Below are 25,496 nucleotides of genomic sequence, written 5' to 3'. Positions count from 1 at the left end.
AGTCTGACTCGACACGGATCATTTTCCTGCAAGACACCAAATCCCACTCAAATATGATTTGTCAATGCTATTTCGACTACAAACTGAAATCAGAATGCTTTGATACCGTCGCCTACAGATTCTGCATTCATATGCTGACACAGAACTCTGCATTTTAACTTTAGTTAATGTGATTTTGATTTGTGTATTGGGAAATTGTAGCACCTCATTTTGAAAACTAATTGCAGTAGATACACAGCGGTCAAGTAAGTCAAGGAAAAAACAAGCTTTCTCCAAAACCAAGGTTTTCACTACAAATCATACAGTAAATACAGTCTTGTAAAAGCAGCTCAAATTCACACATAAATCCTTATTTCCTCTACCCTTTTGAGGTGAGGAAATCAGAGGATGCATTGTTTACCTGCACCACCAGTGTGCTGTTTGTTTTATTGCAAGCAGAGAAGGCAGGCATCACTTCTGCTTGGCTGGAGAGGAGGCAGACACGGGGAATGTGAATGAGAGTTAGAGAGAGAGAGCGGCCAGGTGAGACCTGAAAGCTGCCTTTGTGTGGCAGCTGGCAGCGCAAACACTGCCCTTCACTGTGAGGCCTTCTACATACACATACACACACAAGTATACTGTACATGTTTGGGAGTTATGGGGGGATATTTGGTAAAAATATGAGGCTGAAAAACCGTTGCAGGTTTGCAGATGTAACAAAAAAAGCCTTTACTCGCGCTCTCCAAGGTGAACGGCCGTTTCAGAGCCATAAAGTTGCTCTGTTTTCCTTCTGCGTTTCCAAATCTCCATTTCAGATGCTAAACACTCTCTTATTTTCTCCTTCACTTCACCTCAACTGTATCTGGCTCGGTTCAACTGGAGCTTGAAGAGCATGATAATATCTAGTCCTGTCTAAGACTGTTCCATAAGTCAGCACACATCTCATATGAGCCTGTAAATCTTTTTCACAGGAATGTGGAGGCCAGAGAGGAGCTTAGATAGAGTGAAGGTGGACTCCATGAATAGATGGTTTTGATGTATCAGGGATGGATGCCTCTTTGAAAGTGCATTGAGCTGTACTTTTCTCACTTTCTCTCTAAGAGCGTGAGCTGAAGAGGGATTTTGACACTTTAAATCCCTCTGCTGCCTGTGAAACATTACCCAGCTGTGCTACTTTATTGCTACTTGATTATATGTGTTTATTAAATGTTATTGGGGTTGCAGATTACAAATGTCTCTCCAAAATGGAAAGCAAATGAAAGCTCATACCCAGTGGACAATCTGAGGTGTTAGTTATGCCATCTCTTGAGACGTCAGTTTCACAACTAATCCCGGAGCACGTCTCCGTGTTGCGGCAACTCCGTCTGTGTACTGATCTGTATTCTTGTTTGTTTACTTCTCCCCAGGAGGGGCCCTGCAGACAGCAGTCGCGCCAGGCACCATGAGGCAGCAAGCTTGGCCTGAGAGAGCGGAGAAATCACCCTTCATCACTCTCAACCAGGCTGGGCAGCGGAGGAAATGCACACAGAAGCAGCAGCGCATGCCACAGCAGACACAGGCTAATACACACATCTGAGAGTACAGTGAGCAAATGGGGAAGGCAGAAAGAGACTGAGAGAGTGGAGTCAGTAACTCAGATTGCGTCATTTTTAAATGGCAAAGTGGACTGGGCCACCCTCAGAGGCAGTGATGTCCTTGTTAACGCATTGTCCTTCGTTAGAACCTCCTTGTTAGAAATCATAAGTCAGTCCCCCGCCCCTGTGAGGCCACAGAGCTGAGGGGCAGAGGAGAGGAAAACCAGAGGACGAGTGAGAGACAGAGCGGAAAAAAGAGACTGTGACAGGCCCCCATGCAGGCCCGTAAGAAGTATGTTCTGCTGGGCTTGTGTGCGTGCTGCTGGCTGGTCCTCTTTTACTGGGGTGGAGGAGTCCAGCTGCGTCTGCTCCGGCTGCTGACACGCCAGCGGGGTGAAGTGGTGCGCCCCTGGCCCAACTGGACCGACCGGGCCTTCCTGCCACGCTATGCCCACCTGGATGAGCTCCAGACGGACCCCGGGACGGCCGAGTCGCCCCGTCAGCGGCGTCAGGCGTGGTCCGCCATTTATAAGGACAGTCGCTGCCGCATGGAGACCTGTTTTGACTTCTCGAGGTGTCGCCGTAGAGGAAGGGAAGGGTTCAGGGTGTATATATATCCATCAGAGAAAAATGATCGCGTGTCGGAAAGCTACAGGAAGATCCTGACGTCCATAGGTGAGTCGCGGTACTACACATCGGACCCCCGGGAAGCATGCCTGTTCGTGCTCGGGATAGACACCTTAGATCGGGACCAGCTATCAGGACAGTTTGTGCCCAATGTGGACGAACGTATACGTGGTTACCCGCTGTGGAACGACGGGCGGAACCACCTGATCTTCAACCTGTACTCAGGCACCTGGCCCAACTACACAGAGGACCTGGGCTTCAACATCGGCCAGGCCATCTTAGCCAAAGCCAGCCTCAACACAGAACATTTCAGGCCAGGCTTTGACGTCTCCATCCCGCTGTTCTCAAAGGACCACCCGCAGAAGGGCGGCGAGCGGGGCTGGCTGGTGAGGAACACCATACCGCCACGAAGGAAGTACCTTCTGATGTTCAAGGGGAAGCGTTATCTGACGGGCATCGGCTCAGACACCAGAAACGCGCTTCATCACATCCACAATGGAAAGGACATTGTGTCTTTGACGACGTGCCGCCATGGGAAGGACTGGGAGAAGCACAAAGACGCACGCTGTGACCATGACAACCTGGAATATGAAAGGTAAGACGGGGGTCACGTGGCCGGAGGGGAGGGCAGTAATGAGGTGATGTTAAAATAAGAAGCGTGATGTGAGTGAGGAGCTTTATATGAAAGAGTGTCGAGTGTATTTTTATTTTTTTTATTGGGAATACACAGTGGTTTTGTTCCGTTTGACTTTGTATTTGAACTTTACATGCTGTTTTATTGGTCTTTTAGATGTCACTGATTTTCTACAAGCAGTGTCAATGGTAGCGTTTGGGTCCCACTGGTTATTTTTGTCTCCTTTTTTTTTTACGGCTGCACAAGCAGTTTTGACTGTTTAGGTTTATGATGTTTGGCAGTTGTTTTCAAGATCAAAGATTTCAGACACACACACTCAAGTCCCTGGAAATTTAAATTCAGGTCACTATTTACAGCAATGCTTGTATTCGTACTGTAAAAAGAGACAGCTAAACAGTGGTTGCAATGTGCTCAACTTGTAATAACTGACCTCGAGCTCCTCTATTATTCAGAGTAAATAAATCACACAGTGTAATAGTCGAACAAATAAGAATATTGCGGGGAAAAAACAAGGACACATGCAGTCACTTCTGTTTTGTTTTTGGGTGTGTCCTACTGTAAGACAAAGAAAAAACAGCTAATTAATTCTAAGTGAAGCTACACTACATAAAGAGCCAAAGCAAAGGTCACCACAAAGAATGGCTTTGTGAAATCTCTGATTACCTCAGGCAACAAACCGCTGCTGGGTGTGAGCCCTGAATGATTTTTTCTTTCTTTTTTCAAATGAGTATGTCCGTTTTTTTTCCTCAAGGTTTTCTTGCTGTTGTTGTTGCACGGCAGATAAGCTTTCCAATTCCACTTTGGTTTTAAATTAGTTTACTGAGTAAATCAGGATGGACTGGATAAAAGACCCTGGGAAATGAGAGTCCATCAACATCTGCAATACTTAGAGCAATTATTTATTATTAAACCAGCTCATTTAAGCATGTGACCTTTGCTGGGGTTTCAAAACAAGGCATATACTGTTACACAATATGTATCTCTACTTACAGCTCCACATGCTTTTTCACAGAGCGGTTTTCAAGTATGCGAGCGCCATTGTTGAGTTAATAATGAAAAGCTTCGGGAAACACACCCATCTGCCTAATACATGTTGCAGCAGCCGCTTGGTAAACGTGTCTCATCCTCATCTGACTACTTCTGTCCTGCTGGCTTATTGGAACTCAGGCTGATTTAAAAACAGATGGAAAAAGATGCACAACTCAGTTTTTTGTGTGAAATTGTCATTCATATTTTCTTGGAATTAATATTTTATGTAAAATCTCTTTTTATCTATTTCTAATGGATTGCATATTTTTGTGGGGGTGGATAAGGACAACTGAAGTTCAGTCCCATTCAAAGTCATTTATCATTATCATTCTACAGCAGTCATTACATAGATGATATAGAGGAGCTATTCCCGCCTTTAACACAGCCCCTCTGTTTCACTCCTCCGTGTTTAACTTAGACTTTGCAGTGAAAGTCTCTGAAGCTGAAGTGCTGACAGAGCTCCTCATTATAAAGTCTGTGCCTGTCCATTCATACACATATAGCAAGGATAGTCTGATGGTGCAGAACACTCAGAGACAGCAGAAGATGGATTTCAGTAAAAGAATACGGAAAGACTGAGAATGAGACGGAGTTAGAGCCACACCAAGCTCTCTGTTAAAGTGGGGGAAGACTCCTGCTCAGTGCAAGATCACTGCTATTATTTCGTTAGGGGACAATGAATGGAGAAAGATCATTAAGTATGAATAAGTTCAAGGAGAATTAATTCATTTTCTAATTCATACTCTTAAGAACAGATTAAAGTGGAATCAAAAGAAGTCAAGATAGATTAAAACTGTTTTAGGTCTCAGTTGTTTTTCAGGGTTTTTTCCCCCGAAACTTGTTCTAGCCATTTATAGCCCTACTCTCCTCACTGTACTTTACACTGAAAAAGTTTGTGTAAATGTATAAACAGAGACTACATGTAAATAGTGTGTGTGGAGAGAAAATTAGGTAGAATAGACTACATTGGCTGAAATGCAATATTGGAACCCATCAGATATCCTCTGATGATGACTAGCTTTTTATTAACTTCTTATTAGCTTCACTACAGTGCGATCATGGACGTCATCTCTCAACTCCATTCTCACACCTCAAGTTTCTAAACGGGCTGTAAACAAAGATCAGTGCCTTGAAGAGGAAGTCTTGGCTCGGATATCTGTTATCCAAATATCCATTATCTGCACCCAAACTGCTGAAATATTGGCCTTCCAAAACAGGGATGGGGTGGGAAGCTTGTGGATGTGGTGACCTCTCGCAGGTACAGTAAGTAAACTGCTCTAACCAGCCAGGAACATGCTCGGCTAGAGACTCAAGAAAGCTCTGAGAGCTAGCTAGTTAGCAACCCTAGCTTAGCAAGTTAGTTTGCTTGGTTGCTAACGGGACAATAAGCACACACAGACATATTTGTACCATAACAACCGTTTACAACATCTAAGAACTAATTTGTGAAGTTCACACTCTAGCAGAGGAGGTTTACATTTACAAATGTGCTCTGCCCCTTTAAGCTAACCAATACATATTAAGTTAATGAGCTAAGCAAACCCTCAAAATTATTTTCATTATCAATTAATTTGATGATCATTACTTTGAGTTCATTAAATTAATGAAAGTCAGAGCCTCAGGGTGATGACTTAAAATGGCTGTGTCTTTTGTGTGTTTGTTTGTTTTCACTTTTGTCTGACTAACAGTTTAAAACTCATAGATAACAAATTCACACATTTGTGAAGCTCAGCTGAAACCATCACTTAGAAGTGACATTAATGATTATGGATTGTCAAAGTCATTCATGATACATTTTCTGCCAGTCAATCAGTCGGCTAATTGATCAGTTGTTATTTTAGCCTTGGTAAGCACTAAGTTCATTCAAACTCATTTCATGTCACAGGGCTTTGGAAAAAAAACAACAACTTTTATAGTGTACTGTTTTATTTAACTGCATCTCTGAAATACTTTTTCTCTTGTTGGCATTACTGAACTCTTCTGGCATAAAAAAAAGACAAACTGCTAAACTTCAGTTTAAATCCACAGCAGCAGGAGGTGGAAGTTGTTTTCATGTGCTATCAAATTAACTCTCAAAGCGAGGACCTACAATAGGACTTTTCAAATATCGTTCAGCAGTTAGTGATGATTCGGATCCAAGCGCACTCCTAGTTCCTGTGGCCTATAACTAGCTACCTTAGGGTTGTTTACATTGGGCCGGGCAGCAAAGGGATGGAGCCGCTCAACACTGTATGAATGAGCTCATTTATTCCACACAACCCGCTACTCAGACACCAGGGTGGGCAGGGGGTGTGCGAGGTGGGGAGGATAGTGGGGGAGGTCCCATGTGGTATTCTGCGGTAGATTTGGATACGACAAACGGCTCTGAGGGTACAAGGGTGTGAATGGGAGAGGCAATGTGAGAGACAGCTGCCGTTTGTAAGAAAAAAAAACACGAAAAAGCTGGGTGATTTTTTTTCCCCCCTCTATCCCCCTTTTGTGTGAAGTCTCTTTCTCTGGAAACGGGAAGCTTTTAGCCTCGGAGAGCGAGGTGTGAGGCAGAAATGTGGGGTGAAACAGAGGGAGGGAAGGTGAGAGTCCATGTTTCTTTTTGCATCCTTTTGAATCTCCCTTTGAGGAGAGAAGAAGGAGAAGGGAGAGGTATGGAGACTGCGAGCCAAATGATCGGCAGAAAAAGAAAAGAGGACAATAAACAAACTGTATGAGCGAGGATTCTGTTTGAAGACACACCCTCACCTCTCCATCTGTCTCCTGGCATATTCTCCCTCTCTTTTATCTCTTTCTTTCAATCTTTCCATCCTTCCTCCTTTGTTTCTGCCAAAAACCCTGCACCTGATAAACTGGTATGCTAATAATAACATTCCATGTCACCGGGCGAGCATGTGTCTGTGTGTGTGGCTGTCACTGATACGTATATATGCACGAGATTGCGTCTGTTTGTGAGACACTGTCACGGTCAGTGAGGCTCTTACAGGGTGGCATCAGGTTAATGAGCGCATGCATCTGGTACACCAGCAGATTAGCCCCAAGGGACCTGGACAAGACAGCAACCAGCGGACAAAGGGCACAATAAGGGGGAGGAGGAGGAAGTGGAAGGGAGGGGGGCTCAGACAGACAGATCAATAGACTTCATGACATCATTTTTATGTCCAAGTAAAAACATCCACCCCTCCTGAGACACAGGAGGAAATTAATTGGGCTGTAAAGTGACTTTCCCCCAAGGATAACAAACTTTTTTTTTTCATTTTGTTAAAATTACATGATAACAACAACAATAAAAAAATAATATTATTATTGTTGTTGTCAATAATAATAATAATAATGATGATAATAATATTATACTTTATAATAATAATAATAATTATTATTATTATTATTAGTATTATTATTATTATTTTGTTTTATTGTTATTTGTGATAACAATATTTATAAAATATTTAAATACATTAAATATAAATTAATATATTTAAATTGAATAATGATGATGATGGTTATAACAATAACAACAATGATCATTTAATTTAATTTATTTGGGTGTCACTTGGCAACTAATAATTATTTTAATTACCAATCAAACTGTTCATAATTTCTCCAACTAATCAATCAATTTTTTTTAAATCCGAGCCCCAAAAACCAAAGCGAACAGAGAAAAGCAGCCATCCTCAGATTGGAGAAAGCAGTTAAACTGATAAATGACTTCAACAATAATTCAAAAATCCGGCTGAATGATTTTCTGCAGCTCGACTTATGGTTTCAGCACTAATTCATTTCTATGAGGCTACAAAAAGCGTAGAAATTATTATTTCATTATTACAAACTGCTGTACAGTGTTTTGGTGTCTGATAAGCCTTCAGACTTATGGATCTGTTAGTCAAACTGACCTTCATGTATTTCCTTGTACGGCTGGTAATTCAGACAACACAATCTGTACACTGCCCATCATATCAGCAAGACGGTTTCTGGTCTGGCTGTCATACTGTGGGTTAATCTCTGCTCATCAGAGACATCAATCTTCCTTTTGAGACATTAGGCCTCTGGGCACAGACAAGCAAAAGGCACCACAATTTATTCCACATAGGAGCAAGACACAGACTTTAGCCTCATTTTTTTGTTTTGTGTCCCCTTCTCCCCTTTTTCTAGTGCATCTTTTTTAGTTTTGCCCTTTTTTGTAGTCCTATATTACCTTTTTGTAGTTGTTTTGAGTCTCTATGTGGTTGTTTAGTCTCTTTTCATAGTTGTTATGAGTCTCTTTGTGGTTTCTTTGTGTCTGTTTGCAGCAGTTTTACACCTCTTTGTAGTTGTTTTGTTCTCTTTGTAGTCTTTTTGAGTCTTTTTGTAGTTGACACTTTGTGTCTCTTTGTGGTTGTTTTTACCATTTTCATAGTCCTTTTGAGTCTCTTTTGGTGTTTGCAGATATTTAATATTTTTTGTAGTTGTTTGTTTTCTTTGTGGCCTTTTTGATTCTCATTGTTGTTTTTATGTGTCTTGTTGTGTTCATTTTGAGCCTCTTCCTGGTTGATACATGTCTCTTTGAGTGACATTTTGTCCAGTGAGGCCCCTGACACTTTTGCCCAGTGGGCAGTGGGCAGTTTCTTACGCATAAGTGCAGATGATGAACAACAGACATAGTAATTCATCAAATTCAAATCACCAAAAAAGAGACACATTGTATTTCTTTCCTTTGGTGGTATCTAGTCATGCACTTGCAAATAGTGTTGCTTTTTCTTCGCCCAACTTTAAACCTCAGATTTCGTCAACACAATGGCAGAGAATTGAATGTTTTTGTGGTCCTCACAGCATTGTAAATGTAAAAATATTCAGCAGCAACATCTCTTTCTAAAACCATCATTCAAAGTTACTCTATGATCCACCAGGTTTTATAGTGCGTATTTCTTTATTTGAAAAAAGCTCAAACGAAATCTGTTCACAGTGGGGTCTCTGGATTATCCTGAATCGTCCCAACAAAGGCGCCTGTTCACCAAAACAAAGTCGTCTGCAACCTATGTTGATTAAAGACACACATTTATCCATTTAGACTGACCGTCACTGTGCTGGAGTGCTGAATAGCTGCACAATACACGATCTTTTGGGTTAATGAAACAATGAGAATACCTCCATCGCTTTTAGCAGAATAGTTTTTAAAAACTGATTAGATTTAAATACCTTTGTCCCTGCCATTTCTATTAGCACAAGTTTCCTCTTTTAAAGTGCAGAATGATTGGTAAATGGCACCCAAAAAATCCCATTAAAATATGCCATAGGGAAAAAGAAATCTGAATAGGAACAGAAGGTGCCTGGAAATAATTTTTTGGGTCTATTGAATTTGGTGTGTAAGTTTAAGTGTGTGTGTGTGTGTGTGTGTGTGTGTGTGTGTGTGTGTGTGTGCATGGATTATGGTTGATAGGAGAGAAAACAGAAGGAAGAAGCAAAGAGACAAGTTGGAGGTAGGACACATTGGTACCCACGGCAATAAGAGCAGCAAGACAGAAAGGGAGAAAAGGAGAATGTCATGTGATAAAGATTACAGAAAAAAATGGGGAAAAAGAGCGAGGGATACCGCAGGCAACTTGAGGAAAAAGCGAGAATGAAACACGGGCAGGAGGGAGGGTGACAAAGTGGGAGAGAAAGACAGAGAAAAGAGGGAATTGGAAGAGAGGGGATACTTGAAGCAAGGGAGAAGCTGTGCTGCAGCCTAATGGCCTAGTTTCCCTCACTTTAGAGAATTCTCTAAGAAAGGGAAGAGAAACGTGCATTGTACAGTGAATGTAAATGAGCATGAGTGTGAAAAACAGAGAGGGGAGGAAGAAAGAGAGGGATACTCGCGAGATACAAAAGGTACCAGAGAAAACACAAAGTTCTCAGGTTCCTTTTGGACCAGCTGAGAACCAAGTGTTTGTGTTTGTGAAGGAGAACAGGCGTTGTAGAGAGTCTGACAGGATGGGAGGGAGAGATTGAAGTGACTGGGACGACGTGTAATGGCAAAACTCTGCACCTCTATGTTCGTCTTAAATGGCCTTGGCCTCAGTGTATCAGGGCTGGTGCTGGAAAACCGACGGGTCATTATTCATGACCCTCCTTGTCGGAACTCAAGGTTGTTGAAAGAGAGAGAGTGAGCAATCAGACTTTAAAACCTGGGTAACAGTTCAGAATGAATGCAGAATACTAATCAGACAAAACACAACTGCAAGAAAGGCCGATTTAATAATATATATAAAAGTTGGAAGGGAATGCTTTAGAATTGCTCTCATGCGTATGTAATTTGAACAGGAAATTTGAAGACTTTTTATACTGTGACGTGCACGTAAATAGGGTATAATATTTCTGGTTTCAATGCTGAAAACTGCATCAACATTGGAAAGAAAAACAGTGTCATTGTTATCTGCTGGCAGACATGAAAAAGACCCCCCATTGATGTGTAGTTGGGACTTCCGCACATGGACCATTTGAATTAACATGTTTGTGTGTTCATGCACGATTGTGTGCGTGTGTGCCTTGGTCTGTAAACGCTATACGAGAGTGTGTGCAATTTGAGATTTTGGCAAACCAAATAAGAAACGCTGCAGCCCACTGTAATTAGGGCCTGTGAAATTGTACCTCTGAAGATGCTGTGGTCTGAGTGTGTGTATGTGTGTGTGTGTGTGGTTTGTGTGGCCCGTCTCTGCTGTCTCTGTTTAGAATACTTGGAAATGAGAGGCAGCCTTGTGATTCTCTGGCACTTGTACACTCCTTCCTCCGTTCTTTTTCCTCCTCTCCAGCTCGTATCTTTCTAATCCCACACATCAGTCTTCCTCGCTTCCACTGCGCTTTTGTGAATTCTGGTCTCATATATTTATAAAGTCAAGAGTGCTCTAACGGTGCAGCAAAGATTGAACTGGGGGCATGAAATTAGCTTATTTTCTCTCTGGCCAATATAGCTGATTGGTTTGTTTTTTTCTTTAAAGCTGTTATAGTTAATATTATTATATGAAAATGGTTCAAATGACAGTGTATCATGCTCATAGTTATGAGCCCACAGAGAATTTTGGTCATAGACTGTGTATAGGGCCATTTTCATACTTAATTCTATACAATCAGACTACTTTTTGCAACCAGTGCAGTCGCCCCTGCTGGTCATTAGAAAGAATGATTTTGTTGCTTAGTTTAAGTTTATCAACTTCATCTCAACTTGGATTAGCGCCATTTTCAGCCTTAGCAGATCACTCGTTTCAAGACACACACAAAAAAAATGCTCCAATTAAATCACCATATGCTTTCTACTCAACACCAAAAGACAAACAGTTAGCAGCAATAGGTGAACATATTTGGTTGAGACCAGATTGGAGCTGTCAGGAAAGTTAAGGTAGGACTTTTATTCAGGTGGCCAAAACACAACTCTTAATCAATATATCTTATCCATATTCACATTCAAATTATTCATGCAAATGTTATTGCACATTCTAGATGTGCAATAACATTTTGCTAAATTCAGGCTTAAAGCATGACCAAGCTTCTTTTCCAGAGTTAAGGCAACATGAGAAATCATTTTATAAACTCTATCAATGGTTATGCGGTTGATTTCAAGGTAAATTTGTAGCATGTTATTAAATCCAGATTCAGACAACAGTTTATGTTACCAGGCCATTTCATGTTTATTTCTACAAGATAGTATCTTAATATCCACTACTATCTGATTCCCTTGAATTCTTGGGGACAGATAATACTCGGGGTCAATAATCATTTGTTGCATTTTGGGTTTGACCTAATCTGAAATTCCAATGTTTTTCATTATTGTTTTAACCGCAGATGTGAAAGAGACTGGAGCATAAATCCAAAAGGCATGTTTGCAAGGTCACAAAATCAATTTAACTTCACTTTCAACTGATGGGAATGATTTCTTTGGCTGTAACGTTAGCTTGGAGGAGTGCACTGCTGGCGGAGGTTTGTGCTCTCTGCTGCAGCTCCCACACACTGCCACAGCTTTCATTTCTTTGTCTTGAGAAATGTTGTATTCTTGGTAAAAACACAAGCCAGTTGTAACCTGCTTGTCCTTTCTCATTTAATGTTTGTGGTCACATTTTCATCTCCTCATTGTTCTCTCAACCGCTGTTAGGAAACTTGAGTCAAATTTGCAGCCTCCCACTTCCTAAATGCTGCTGGAGTTTCTCGTCAGTCTCGCTCCTCTATTTTTTTCCCCAAATTATGATTTATCTATCTAGTCTGAGGGCATTCAATGTGACAAAAGCTTGTTGTTTACAAGTCATGCTGGCTAAACCAGTGGCACCTCATGAGGCAATCAAGGTCTGCACAGATTTGCGTTGTGCACGCTCTGGAAAACTTTAACAATGTGTGTCATACAGAAGCAGGAAAGTTAACATGACAAACTGCCTGGTGGACGTATCTCCCACACCCAGGCTTTACATTTGGGAAGTCTTCATTTTTAAATCCAGCATTAAAAACAACTTGTTCATGTGATAGACACAATGTGGCACTGGTGCACACATACAAGCACATACCAATAATTATTCTTTTTCTAACTCAGACATTGTCCACATGTATCCTCTGCATCTATAAATCTCCTACCTTGTCCTCCTACTTGGACTTCTCGTACTGTACCTTCTGCAGTCCTCCTACAGTTGAGTGCAAGCTTCCGACCATATTTCTGAGCTCTGGTATGCATAATTTATTAACCGACCCTGCTTCTCCATGAAGACAAACTTTTTTGACAGCACAGCTTTGTCTGTAGTGTTGCACACAATTGTCTGGCACGCTATTGTGTTGGTTACAGTGCACATGGATGCGCATATGCATGCTCAGTGACGAACAGCCCATTATTTTTCCTCTTGCTTACTAATATATGCATTCCTGCTCTGAAACCATGTTTCCCTCCCCCACTGACACTCACCCTTCATCATGTTTTGATGAGCCGGACAGCATGCGGAAGGTTAGGAGAGGAGATCTTAGAGTGGATGAGCATCCAAATGTCAAACAAGATTTCATCTAATCCACTCAGGAGGTGACAAATCAGGAGTCTTGACCACCGGATGCACTCAAGCATGATGGCCACTATGATCACTTCCAGTACATTGTGTAGTGACGGATTGATCTCTTAACCTTACAATTTTAACCATTTCCAAAAGGGTACCTATTAGAAGGTTATATAAAAGCTTTTAGCATAATTATTTCTAAAGGATTTATAAGAAAACCTGCCCAGTTTATGCAAATCCCCTTTGACTGAACCCCTTACCCTTTGATAAAGTGCTGCAGAGGATATGGAGAGAACATGTTTATTAACAAAGTTAGCACATTTTTAAAGCAACATTATGCAAGTATTGGTATTGTTTGCGATTTAGCGCTCCTGTAGGTTCTGAGATCAAGCAAGTGCAGCAACACACAACATAGCAGGCCAGCTAATATTATTTACTTGTCCAACAGCAAGAAGTCCAGCTCTGCTTCCGTCTGCAGCCTTTTATTTTAAATAAATAAATTGCCAAATTGCTTGGTCCTCCTCTTTCCTGTTCTTTCCTTAGCTCCCCCATCAATGTAGTCCTTTTGCCTCTGTCATGATGTCCGTAAAGGCTGCTAAACCTGGTTGCATTGCCCGCTGCCCTGGCTCCGGTTCCGGCACAACACCTGCATCTTTCCCCACAAGCTTTGCTTTTTACTCCATCAAGGAACCCCAGTTTCATCAAAATCAGTGACCTAGCTGGTGGTGTATGAACTGTGGGAGATTGTACCTGCTCACCAAAGTTACATAGTGCAAGAAAAGGAGTTTGGGGCACAAAATGGGAATCGCCATTCATTTTGAATCTGCTATTTTAAGGTAATATAGTTACATAATGATGATTTAATTGATATTTGCCAACATATTAGACTGCATTATTACCAAATTGAACTGATTTACACTAGCTGAATGGATTTTGTTGTTGGTTGTTGTTTTGCTGTTGTTGGCAATCCAATAATAAATGCTTAAAGCAATAGTTTGACATTTTGAGAAATCCTGGACAGTTTTTTGGCTTTGAGCAGTTGCCAGGCAGCCAGCGGGGGTTCCAGAAAATTACAGCTCAGAGTTAAATAGTTCAGCACATAGCCCCTGAATTGTAATTGTTACACTTTAGTTTTTGTAGAGATCTCAAAAAGAGAAGATCAGACATATTACAGTAATTGGTGAGGTTTAGACTTGCTGGTAGGTGGTGCAGGTGGTTAGCCACCCACTGTTCCCAGATTTTGTTTTAAACTAAGCTAGCCTGCTGCTCACTGGCTGTTGCTTCATATTTACTTGACCAATACAAGATTGGAATCTTCTCATCTATCTTGGACAGTAAGCAAATAGGAGTAGTACCCAAATTGTAGAACCATTCCTATAGAAATGCAAGATTTTTCACAATCCACTTTTCTTCTTTATTGCGTATAACTGACCTCGAAAGCCTTAAAAATGTTAATTTTCCATAAACAACTTTAAAAAGGGTGCATATTAGAACATGGTACCCAAAAATCAAACAAAAATACCATCCTTACATGTCAGTGATCATTTTGTAAGTATGCATTTCAGTAGTTAATGCATGATGTTTCATTCTGGGATGAAACATTTGATTTGTCAGTAGACTCTGGCAATCCCTTTTGAAGTCTTTCCATGCTAAAAAAAAAGCATAAAATTTAGTCATATAGTGCAGCTAATACAGTCCAGCTGCTTCAAAGGAGATCACCTTCCCTGTAATATCCTCTGTCTGTTGGTTGACCTCGCTGTGTTCACTTATTACAGACATATGTGAAAACAGTGATGATTTAAAAATACATCTCTTTTGCGACTGATCGTCCAAAGGAATTTGGAGGCAATAGTAGCTTGCAGGTCACAGAGGAACAAACCATGACTAGTGGAAAATCCTGGCAGACATAACCTCAATTTATTTCAAATGATTTCAAGATCCGCTTAATCCAGGTAGACTACTGTATATGAGTGGTGCTGCGCAGTTATAGAGGGGCTCTGCGTCTCGCTGATAATGTGGGAGATTTAGCTCAATGTTATGACAGTAGTTATGGCAGTATGTGTGAGTATTAGCATTTCTCAACAAAAATAGAGCAGTGTGGAAGGCTAACCAATGCCAAATGTAATAACATGCAGGACAAGGCGTTGATGAGATGAGAAGCTTTTTGCACTTTATCATTTTAGGGATCAAATTAAATACAGAAACCCTCTTGATATTGTGATGTGATGGTTCAAATGTGGTTTTGTTAACTTCTCGGATACCTGAGCCAGCCTGGCGGTCGTGATATATTGGGGTCGGATTAAGGCACATTTTCATTTTAATACTGTTGGTTTAAAAAGAACATAAAAGAAATCTGTAAAGATTTTTTTTGTTGGCAGTTTGTCAGGGTCTGGGCGTCCTGTTCTTTTCAGATTTGTCTGGTTTGTGAAGAATTGCAGAACATTTTGTGAACTTGCTTTTTGTCATCTTGTCACATATTGCAAAGTGATGGGTCAGTTTTGAAGGCTGATTGTTTTGATTGTTTCAGATGTAAAACATGCTGTGTTCTGGCAAGCCTTGGGTTTAGAAAATTGTATTAGCCGTAGAAAGACTGGAACTCGACTCAAGTTCTCGTTTGTTGTGATGAAATTTGGGGCGTGTGTTGACAATTTTTAGCCAACATGATAGATACTTCATGCAACAATCGGCCACATGTGAAAAGGATGCAAACATCTTTTTTCAAGCTTTTTTGCATTCTTGACAATTTGAACATGACAATATTATAGTGACCAAAATTATCATGGTTATCAGAATTATTGTTAAAAGGCACCAGAAATGTTCACAAAGTACTGATACACACTGAAACCACTTCACCAAGTCTTATACTTATAGTATTGGGTGGTGGTCAAGAAGATGACACCTTTCACAGCACTTTTCTTTGCTGAGTGACAATCTTTAATCAAGTTTCCTTCAGCACTCTTGTAAAAAACAAAATATTGCCACACTTATTATTCCTCCTAGACAGCTAAAAAAAACTCAAAGTGCATGCTGTGCCTGCATCTGAGAGACTGCTGCTAACTTAGGTTGATGCTGGGCAGTATTTATGGCGAGTTCTCAAAAGGGCAGTTATTAAACAAGCTTTAATGATCATTAAAATTTGTATAACCACAGTTAAACTAACTGATAATTTTACCATGGTTATTTAGAAACAGATAACTGTTTTATCCCTAATTCTTTCACTGCTCATGTTTTGGACGATGTTGAAGAAACTTGCATATATTTGGTTCATCATTTTACAGACCTCACACGATGAACAATTGTTCAGTCATTCTGTCTTCCTGTTTGGGTGTCTGAGGTTTGGATAAGGTTTCACTGTACTATTTGCTGACTGCACTGCTTGTGAGTATTTCCACGAGGGCAAAGCATCACTACCAGCTTCTCATCTCTCAATTACCTCAGCTCATGCTTTGTTTTCTCTTTAAAACTCTGGTATATATTGAGTGGGCGGCTCCGGTCTGTCAGGTGCCTATCAGGTTTCTTAAGGAAGGCAGTTTGGCCCGGGGCTCCTTCACTAGTGTGGATGTCCTCTTAATGGGTGCCCATTCAGCGCCCTAATGGGCCCTTTATCAACCCCAGCTAACACCGTAGCGATCATAGCAGGAAAAGCCTCTGGCGACCTTGCTTGCTTTTGTCCAGGCCAACTGGAGCGCAAAAGCTTTGACAATGACAATGCAATTGGGAGAGAGAAAGAGAGACATGCAGGGAGACATTTTTCATTCCTTATGCAGTTAAGGAGCTCAACCTCTGCTCAGTGGCCTGGATTTCACTTGTTTACTGGTTTTTGATAGCATCTATTTGACCTCTGACCCCACCACATGCTGTAAGAGTCTGGGCTCAGAGATTATGGATTATATCTTCTTGGGTTTCCTGGTGTTTGAGAAAGGGATAATAACTTTAAAAGGAAAAGCGGAAGGCACAATTGTTAATGGATAATTAACTTTTTGAATGATGTTTTAAAACCACTCAACCTTACCAGAAGGAAAGATATGCAGAAACTGTTAGGGTTTTCGAAGTTCAAACCATTAATGTGCAGAAGAAGCCAGCAGCCAAATCATTACTTACAGACTCGCAGCGCTCCAGACCAGATTTTTTTGCCTCAATTAGTCCGTCCCAAACACATTCTGAAGCTTTTCCAAAGCACTTCCTCACAGGATCCCTAAATTGCCTGAGATATATGATGAAAAATTAGGTCAAAAAATATTGTCTAGTAAGTTTGCAATAAGATGAAAAGGCTTTTTAATAACTCCTTTTTTTCCCTCTCTTTCTCTTTGATGTCGAATGAAGCGCTCCGATTGGCCGGTGTGGAGATGAATGACTGATACATATTGATAATCCCGACCACTGGAGGGTTCAAAGGACCCACTAATATATGCTGCACCATCAGTGTTAGAATGATGTACCCTGGTTTTTAATAATGCAGCAGGGTATTGGGGTTAAACTGGGATTTGGAGGCGATCGCGTCTAAGCAACCTCTAGTATTTTTTAATGCTAAACTATTTCATAACCCTCCATGTATATTGCCTCATTATTTCCCTCACACGTGGTCCCTTATTGGAGCGTTTGTAGCTCGGTCTGTTTAATATGTGTGTGTGTGTGTGTGTTTTCTGATGTGTGAGGTCTGTATGTTCAGTATAATTCTATTAGAGATGTCTTGAGCACTCTTTCTGAGTTCATAGTGTACTTCTTCAGAATCTATTTGGGCTGGGAGTACAGTTTGTCCTCTGCTTTCTCACCCACACTTGAGCAAATAGTTTAGTTCAACTTCATTGTCACTTTATGTGTTTGAAATGGCAGTACTATTGGATAACATATTGTTCAGAGACTTTGGTAGAAGCTGTCTCATTAGAAGCTATTATTTGAGGAGTACTTGTCATACTTCTACTGGTGTAAAAGCAGTACTCGGTGTACTTTTTGAATTAATAAATGAACAGCTTGGGAAGGACACTTGTTGTACCATCACTTTGCACCTGTTCACAAAGCACAGCTTCTTGAGTTGCGCAATATCAGAGAGGTTTTGAAATCAGACTGACTCATTCTGTTGTGCTGTATAGCCAACACCCCTTTGTGCAGTTTAGGCAGAGGTTTCCACCCTTTCTCCAAGCAACAGTGTTGGACAAAGTGGACCTCACAATTGATACAAATCTTTATCATATTTCTTTCCTCTTGTAGTTTTACTAAAGTGTTTGGTAGAGAGAGAGTAATAGCTGAGCTTTTCAGGTGCCTAACCTGTTTTCCTTGCTCCTTTTGAAACACTCATCATACGCTGGAAAGTGCGTGCATAAGTGTGTGTTCGTCTGCGTCACTGTTGCCAAGCCCAACAGCAGACAATACTTTATGTGTGCCCCAGATAAGGGCTTTTATTCTCCTACCTAGCAAATGAAGAATGTGTAGAAGATCATGAATTACTCATGAGTTCTAGTGTTGAACTCTTATTTAATGATAGCCGAGCTGGGACCGCTCTGTACCTCTCGTCTGTCTCCTTCCTCATCACCTTTGATGAATGAGAAACAAGTTGAGAGGGAAAGAGGGAGAGAGTCAAAACTTCCCCTTAGCTGCTCCCAAAATGTCTTTTGTGCTGTAGCATCTCTGAAACTGCACCATAGACACAACCCTACAAGCCACAGTCGCACTTCAGAGTGTATGATGTATGGCCCGCTGCACTTCCTTGTCAGATGGCCTACTACGCTGAACACTCACCTACAGCACACTACAAAACAGCATTCCTCCAAATTGCACTTTGCTGAATATACACGCACTTTGTCAGGTCTGTGTGTCGTGTGAAAAATGGGCTTTATGTTGCCTCCGCCTGCTCAACCTAAAACTCTCTTCTCTAGATTAAAACCTCGGCACACTGGGCTCCTTCACACTACAGCAGGCCCTGACTCATTCCAATCCACCGCTCATTTCAGTCTTCATTTCCTTTACATTATACACACCATTAAGCATATTAAGTTCAAAGCCTGCCATTGCGCTGTTTCATGCTATTAATGATATAGCATCTGTGTGCACCTCCTTTTATCATCATGCAGTTGCATCAGGGCAAGTTAGGGAAAAAACTGCATGCTCAAATTGTCTAAAATGTGATATAATGTGGAAATGAGTGAAATAAGATTACAGTCTGTAGCCCTGCTTTGAGCTTATTGCTAACATCAGCATGCTAACATGCTCAAAGTGACAACGCTAACATGCTGACATTTAGTTTAGCACGTTAGCATGATGACATTTTCTAATGGAAAGTCGTTGGATTTGCAAATTTTAGACAAAATGAAATTGTGATCTAATGTTCATGCGAGATGAAAGGTTAAGGATCGCCAAAGTTTTAACATTTCCTGTGGCTAATATGTGTAACCATTATAACCACAACACCCGAGCAGCGAAATTGTCAATCCCAAAATAGCCACATGCTAAAGCATACCCTGCTTTATTGCCCATTTCACTGCAAATTGAACCATGATTAACAAAATGAACATCATGCTGTATAAAACAGACTAAAAACCAGGGCTTAAGAACATAAACGAAAATGTTTGCTGAACGAAGCAAGAAGTAGGGTGATTTTAGACTTATATACAATTGGACTTATTTTTGCACCATTTGAGTCGCCCCCTGCTGGCCATTAGACAGAATGCAGGTTTAAGGCACTTCCACATTGGATTCACTTCTTTTTTTAGACCAGCAGTTTTCTGCTTGGGGTCGACTCAGGATGGAGACTTTTGTTGCACACTTTTCTCCCTCTCTCTCCCTGGGTTGCTTGTATCTCTGCTGTCACTTTTCAAATAATAAATAATCCGTAAAACAACAACAACGAAAAAAATGAGCAATATAAAGGTCTGAACCAAACTTCACTTTCAATCCATCCAATAGTTCACAAGACATTTCAAAACCTGAGAAAAGGTCATTGAATGGCCAAAGTCAATAGGACACATCATCTGGGGACCATTCATGTCAATACCAAAGTATGTGTTTATATAGATCCAATAGTTCAAAGTGAAAACCTAGCTACTGTTGGAGCCAGATACAATGCCAGGGGATCAACAAAATCACTAGGAAGCTTCCTCTGGGGAACTGGAATGTCTTTATAAAATGTCATGGCAATCTATATCTCTGATAGATATTTCAATATGGAGCATTGTGGTGGACTGACAGACAAAAACTCCCATTCCTATAGCCACACTGCCGAAAATGAAACTGAATGAAAGTGATATATTATGTTTCCCTCCACACTGTACTTTACACTCCACCACTTCTCGTTCATCTTTAGCCGGGTGTATTTATTGCCTTCAGTGATATCTCTGTACCATAACTCCTATTAGCTTGCTGCTGGCATCTACTATAATGACCTCTAACGGTCTGGCAGTGGCATTCAGTGTCACTCCCAACCTTTCACCCAGTGCCAAGCCCCAGATTACACACATACACACCCCTCATATGCCCCGACACACTCTTTCTCCATTTCCTGTCTTCGCCGCCGCGCTTTCTTTCACTTGATCGTTCCCTCAACACAAGATGCTTGTAGTCACACACGCCCCTGCTCATGTTTCTCGCTGTGTGCCCAACCGGCAGTGCCCCGCGCGCTCAGCGCTGCTTCTGTGTTTCCAGCTGTCCCCCGGTTATCACTCTCTCTGTCTCTCTGTCCACTGTCTGCCAGTAACCAGAGCACTCTGTCTCTTTCTCCATGTAGTGACCTTCCCTCTTACTGTAAGATGAGTCTCCACATGCTTCCCTCTTCTCCTTCTCTTTGTTGTCTCGCCTTCCACTCTCTATTTCTGTTTTATATCCTTTAGGAAAAGGGATTTACTATTTCTGCCTCCTTTACTTTTATTCCCTGGAATTTATTCTCCGCTGTTGTCTTTCATTCGGCTGTTCCCCCATCCCCCTTGCCCTTCTGCCCATAAGGATGTAATGTGATCAGGTGCAGTGAGTGTGAACCATCTTGGTTATATTCACTTCAAAAAGTAGATTATGTCTGTGTCTTCTCCTCCTTCTCTCCCTTTTTCCTCCCTCCTTTCCCCATGTAATTTCCTCTCCTCTCCTCAATCCTTCCATTGGTGGATGAATGGTGGGGTCATGTGGTGGCAGTATTCAGATACAAAATAAAAGCATGATTAACACAAAGTAAAAGTACTCGTTCTGCAGAAAAATATCCATTGTGTGATGAACTGTTTTAGCTGGTCAAGGTGGATCATACAATAAGGTAGTTTTATAAAATGTTTCAGGCCCCTTCCAGAGGATCACAACATAAATCTAAAGGGTTGTGCGAAGATTAATGGGCAATGAAAGAACATAGAAACACAGTTCTGTTGCACAAATGAATCGCCTTTTTTTGGACTTCTCTCTAATCTTAGCTTTTAGTGAAATATTGAGTGTTTTTAGTTCTTTTAGCCTTGAAAAGCTGTTTAGATGAAACCACAAACACAGTTGAAATCGAAGTAGTATCCACTCTTCTCTTTAAATGATGCAGAGGGGCTGAATTTAGGTAAAATACTTTATTGATTTCTCAGTAACAATAAGAAGAGTATTGAGAAGATTTTGAGGACATAAAGAAGCATTTTAGGCACAGAAAGAAGTGGATTTGATATTTTGTATGTCCAGTGCATTACACTCCCTTTACCCACACCCACCCAGCCTTTGCTCACTTACTATGCGCATGCAAGCACTTACACACACTCTGTCACACTCCATCATGGCCTCTAATAGGGTATAGGCTGATGGAGCAGCCAGGCCTGCTCAGCAGACAGTGGAAGAGTGAATCTATATTCAGTCTCTGCACTTCTTCCTCCTCCTCTGGAGCCTGATGAACTCAAGGGAATCCATGGAGCCAATAAACGTACCGTGATCTATTGAGGCACCCTCCCCTGAATGCAATCCATACTCCACGGGGCATGGGCTGTTTTTTGTGTCTCTATGTGGTCATTTTTTATTCCTGTGTCCGGTGGTGAACAAGGTCCAGCGGTTCAGTGGAGGTTTAGTGAATGTGTGCAGGCATTAGCAGTTCTGTGTGTAACGGAGAGCCACTAAGTGAAAGCGACAAAGTCGGAGAGAAAAAGAGAGAATGGATTAGGTAATGAGTCTGTGTTTTCTCAGCGTTGCGGCTACCGCTTTACTACAGGGCGACTGCAGCAAGATGAGCAAGAGCAAGTAACAATGTTAGTGTCCCATAAAATGCAACTTCCCATGAGAGTGCCCTCACTGCCACATCACCATTTAGGTTAATGCAATGATGATTTAACATGTGGGGCTTTATTGATCTCTGTAGAAACATTCTCTTCATTCAGAGGTCAGGGAGAGCTGCAGGACAGGTGGCAGAGCAGGATCCAGAGTCTTAACTCAACATGGTGGTAGCAGAGATCACTACATCTTGACTTTCTCTAAAATTGCATCCAGTAAGATCAGATTGTGGTTATTATCACTAGTATTAGTAAGGCTTCTATCCAAATATGGTCCAAATTATTTTTTTTAAATGCAACTAAAAGCTTTTTTCCATCCACTACTGTTATTACTACTGTGCACTGTTGAGAATTGGTTCAACTGGGTTAAAATGTGATGACTCACACATCTTAACCCACAACGTCACAGCATATGATTCACCTAATCTGCAAACCACTCAGTGACTCCTATACCCTGGATCTAAATCTTTTCATCTTGACATCTTGCTCTTAAATAACCACCGACTGTGCTTTCTCATTCGTATCATGCAATATAACTTTATTTAAGCACCGACCATTCTTTTTTCCACATTTTTCCATCCATCTGTCACATATTGAAAGGTTGTGAGGTTGTACAAAACTTTTTTTAGGTATTCTTTCCTACTTTTATGGAGTTTCATTCCCTACTGTAGCTGTGAGGTGACTGACAGTGAGTAGTGAGTGTCATTTGCACATTTATATGAAAACTCTCAACCCAGCCGCAACGGAATAACAATGAGAACATAAACTATAACAAGACTAAATTAAAATCCAGTGTAGTGGATTATCATCCTCTGGCATATTTAATGTGTGTTGAAGTCAGCAAAGGGCCTCTTATTCTGAAATGATGAGGAATAAAACTGGAAAAGAGATGATGCATGCTTGGCACAAACCTCAGATAAGCTGTCTCTGGTGATGTCTGAACCATTGTGGCCACTCTCAAGATGGTAGAGCAGCACTTTATTAAACTCTAGGCCTGTACAGCTCAGCCAAAAGGCAACAATATCATCTCTCGGTTGCAGTTATGACAAAAAAAATGCCGCATTTCATTGGAAATGAGGCTGTAATGGTGGAAAATGACAGTTGATTTTGTGTGTGTGGGCTTCTTGGCCGTGGGTTTTTAAATAGTGCTATTAGTGACTGGTAGCCTCTTAATTCATTAAGCCTATAATCAGGCCTTCGTTTGTATTGAAATGGTTTCGCTTAGTGATTATTGGCTGGAAACCTGCCATCCTGGTGCAGTCTGTGATCTCCCTGTTTGATTGTAGATATCACTCGTGGATTTAAAAGTGAAAGTGAGAGAGGAAGAATGCTTGAGGCAGACACAAATTATTAGTTTGTTACGGTCTCTCTCTCTTTGTCTTTTCCCTCCTCTGTTCCGCCATCCCTCCCTCTTTCCATCTCCCTTCTGTCTTACGGTAATGCTCCATTGATCTGTGCTGGGAAAAGATATTGCTAATTCACTGAACCCTGCTCGGCCCCTGCTCTGCCTTGGGCTGATAGCACTAGTTCATCCCTAATGTTCCTTTTCTCTCTGAGCCTTCCCTCTGCTTCCCTCAGCTTTAACCAGCGTCCCAACCGGACATGTTTAACCCTTCAGCCTTCGAGTGCTGCAGGGTGGCTGCCGGCTAATTGCGAGGCAGACTCGTCTCTCCAGCGAGTGGCGCTAATGATGACAGCGCCAGAGTACAAGTGCCAAGTGAAGCGAGTTGGTAAAAGTGATGATTTGATGAGCAGCAGTGTGTGTGCATTGTGAAAGTTGTCTGGAGAAAACTTCTGCTGCACTTTAACTTCCTGAAATGATTAACTACAGACAAATTAAATTTAACGATGACTCCGAACTTTGCTGCTGTTTTTTTTTTCTTCTTTTTTTTTTACTGTCTGCCTCATTCTTTGGCGCTTTCATCCAGGGAACCATATAAGTGTATAAATATCAAATGAGGTCTGGGTTCAATCATGAAGCTGCTCATTAAGTCATAGGTAGCTCTTGATTAGAATCCGTCAGCTGCAACAAAGCTGTGATTTATGCAGCAAATCATGCAAAATGTAGAGAAATAGAGAGTTGAGGTTATTATAGCCATGTTAGTTTGACACCAGCAAGTTGCAGGCAAATGGAAAAACAGCCCACTAGACAACAACTACAGGTAAGAGATACAGTAACAACAAAAAATAATATATTGCAAAGATAAAAGAAAAGACATAATGAACGTCCAGGGGGACTAAAACTTTATTTTGAAGTTAAATATTAGTTTTGTACTTTGGATGTATATGTGTTTTTCTGCAATGGGATATCTTTATCTCATTCTCTCCCTCTTACACGCGCACGCACACACACACACACACACACACACACACACACACACACAAACACACAAACGCAGAGGCCTTAGGCAGCGATGCTCCCTCACACTCTCAGATGTCTCCTGTCCCTTGCTCCCTCACTGCAACATAAGGATGCTCATTTCTACCCTCATTCATCATCTGAATGCCAGGTGGGGCAACCTCTGAAGCACAGTGGATACAATTAAACTAAACCTATTAGAAATGTGCCTGTAGTAAGTTTGCCAAGGGCAGCGACTTAAAAACGGAGCTTACATCTGAATGAAGGTTTTAGCTATTTATCGAACGGACAGCTTTTTAAAAAGAAGATTAGAAATAAAGGAAGTGGTGCTGTAGACCTTTAAGCCTTGGGTGCCATCTGTTTGGATTGTATTGATATTTGTCTTGAAGATAAATGAAGCTGTACGCACAAAGTACTGGGGGTACAAACAGAACGAAAGTGAGGAAATTATATCTTTTCTGCCAGGATTTTTTCAATGAGATAGACATAAGGTCTATCTTGTGTGCATCATTGTAGTGAATTAAGGCCTAAAATTAGGTGAGAACATGTACAACCACTTTCCTGTCTGTGTACGAGAGAAGCATCCTGAGCTTAGCACGACAGGAAACGGGGAAACCAGTCCAAGGGCAGACTCAGGTAATTTAGTCCAAATACTTAAACAAGTTAGTCCCATGTCATTTTTTCTTGGACAAGTCAAGCCGAATCCTTAGATAAGTCCCAAGTCAAGTCACAACATAAAGCATAATTTTTCAACCGCTTACAGCCATTTAATGTGGTGTTAAATTAACATTGCGTTAGCACTCTCACCTCACAGCAAGAGGGTCGTCGGTTTGACTCCGGGTCCTAACCTCCAACAGGCCAAGAACATGCAGCTTAGGTTTAATCAGTGACTCTAAATTGCCCGTAGGAGTGAATGAGAGGGTGTACCCCGCCTCTCGCCCCAATGTCAGCTGGGATTGGCTACAGTCCCACACGACCCGGTTAAGGATAATAGATGGATAGATGGATGTAACTTAAAGCGAGATTCAATCTATCAATGGTTTGTGTAATGTTACAATGCCATTGTTGTAATTTGGGTGATATCAATCGTTATCATGCTAACATTAGCTAGAGACGGAAAGAAAAGAT

The 25,496-nt window shown here is 41.2% G+C and overlaps 1 protein-coding gene across 2 annotated transcripts in view; it reads left to right on the top strand.

Moving 5' to 3' along the window:
- The window catches only part of LOC131985382 (exostosin-1c), an 89,310-nt gene that overhangs the window by 9,146 nt on the left and 54,668 nt on the right, over window positions 1-25,496 (top strand). For both annotated transcript variants that reach the window (XM_059350452.1, XM_059350451.1), the window contains exon 2: window positions 1,386-2,775. In XM_059350452.1, the coding sequence (XP_059206435.1) occupies window positions 1,829-2,775 (947 nt within the window). In that variant the 5' untranslated portion in view covers window positions 1,386-1,828. The remainder of the gene's footprint in view (window positions 1-1,385; window positions 2,776-25,496) is intronic.

The sequence above is a fragment of the Centropristis striata genome, chromosome 14 (assembly GCF_030273125.1).
Source record: "Centropristis striata isolate RG_2023a ecotype Rhode Island chromosome 14, C.striata_1.0, whole genome shotgun sequence".
Lineage (NCBI taxonomy): Eukaryota > Metazoa > Chordata > Actinopteri > Perciformes > Serranidae > Centropristis > Centropristis striata.
This window is presented reverse-complemented; position numbering and strand designations above follow the sequence as displayed.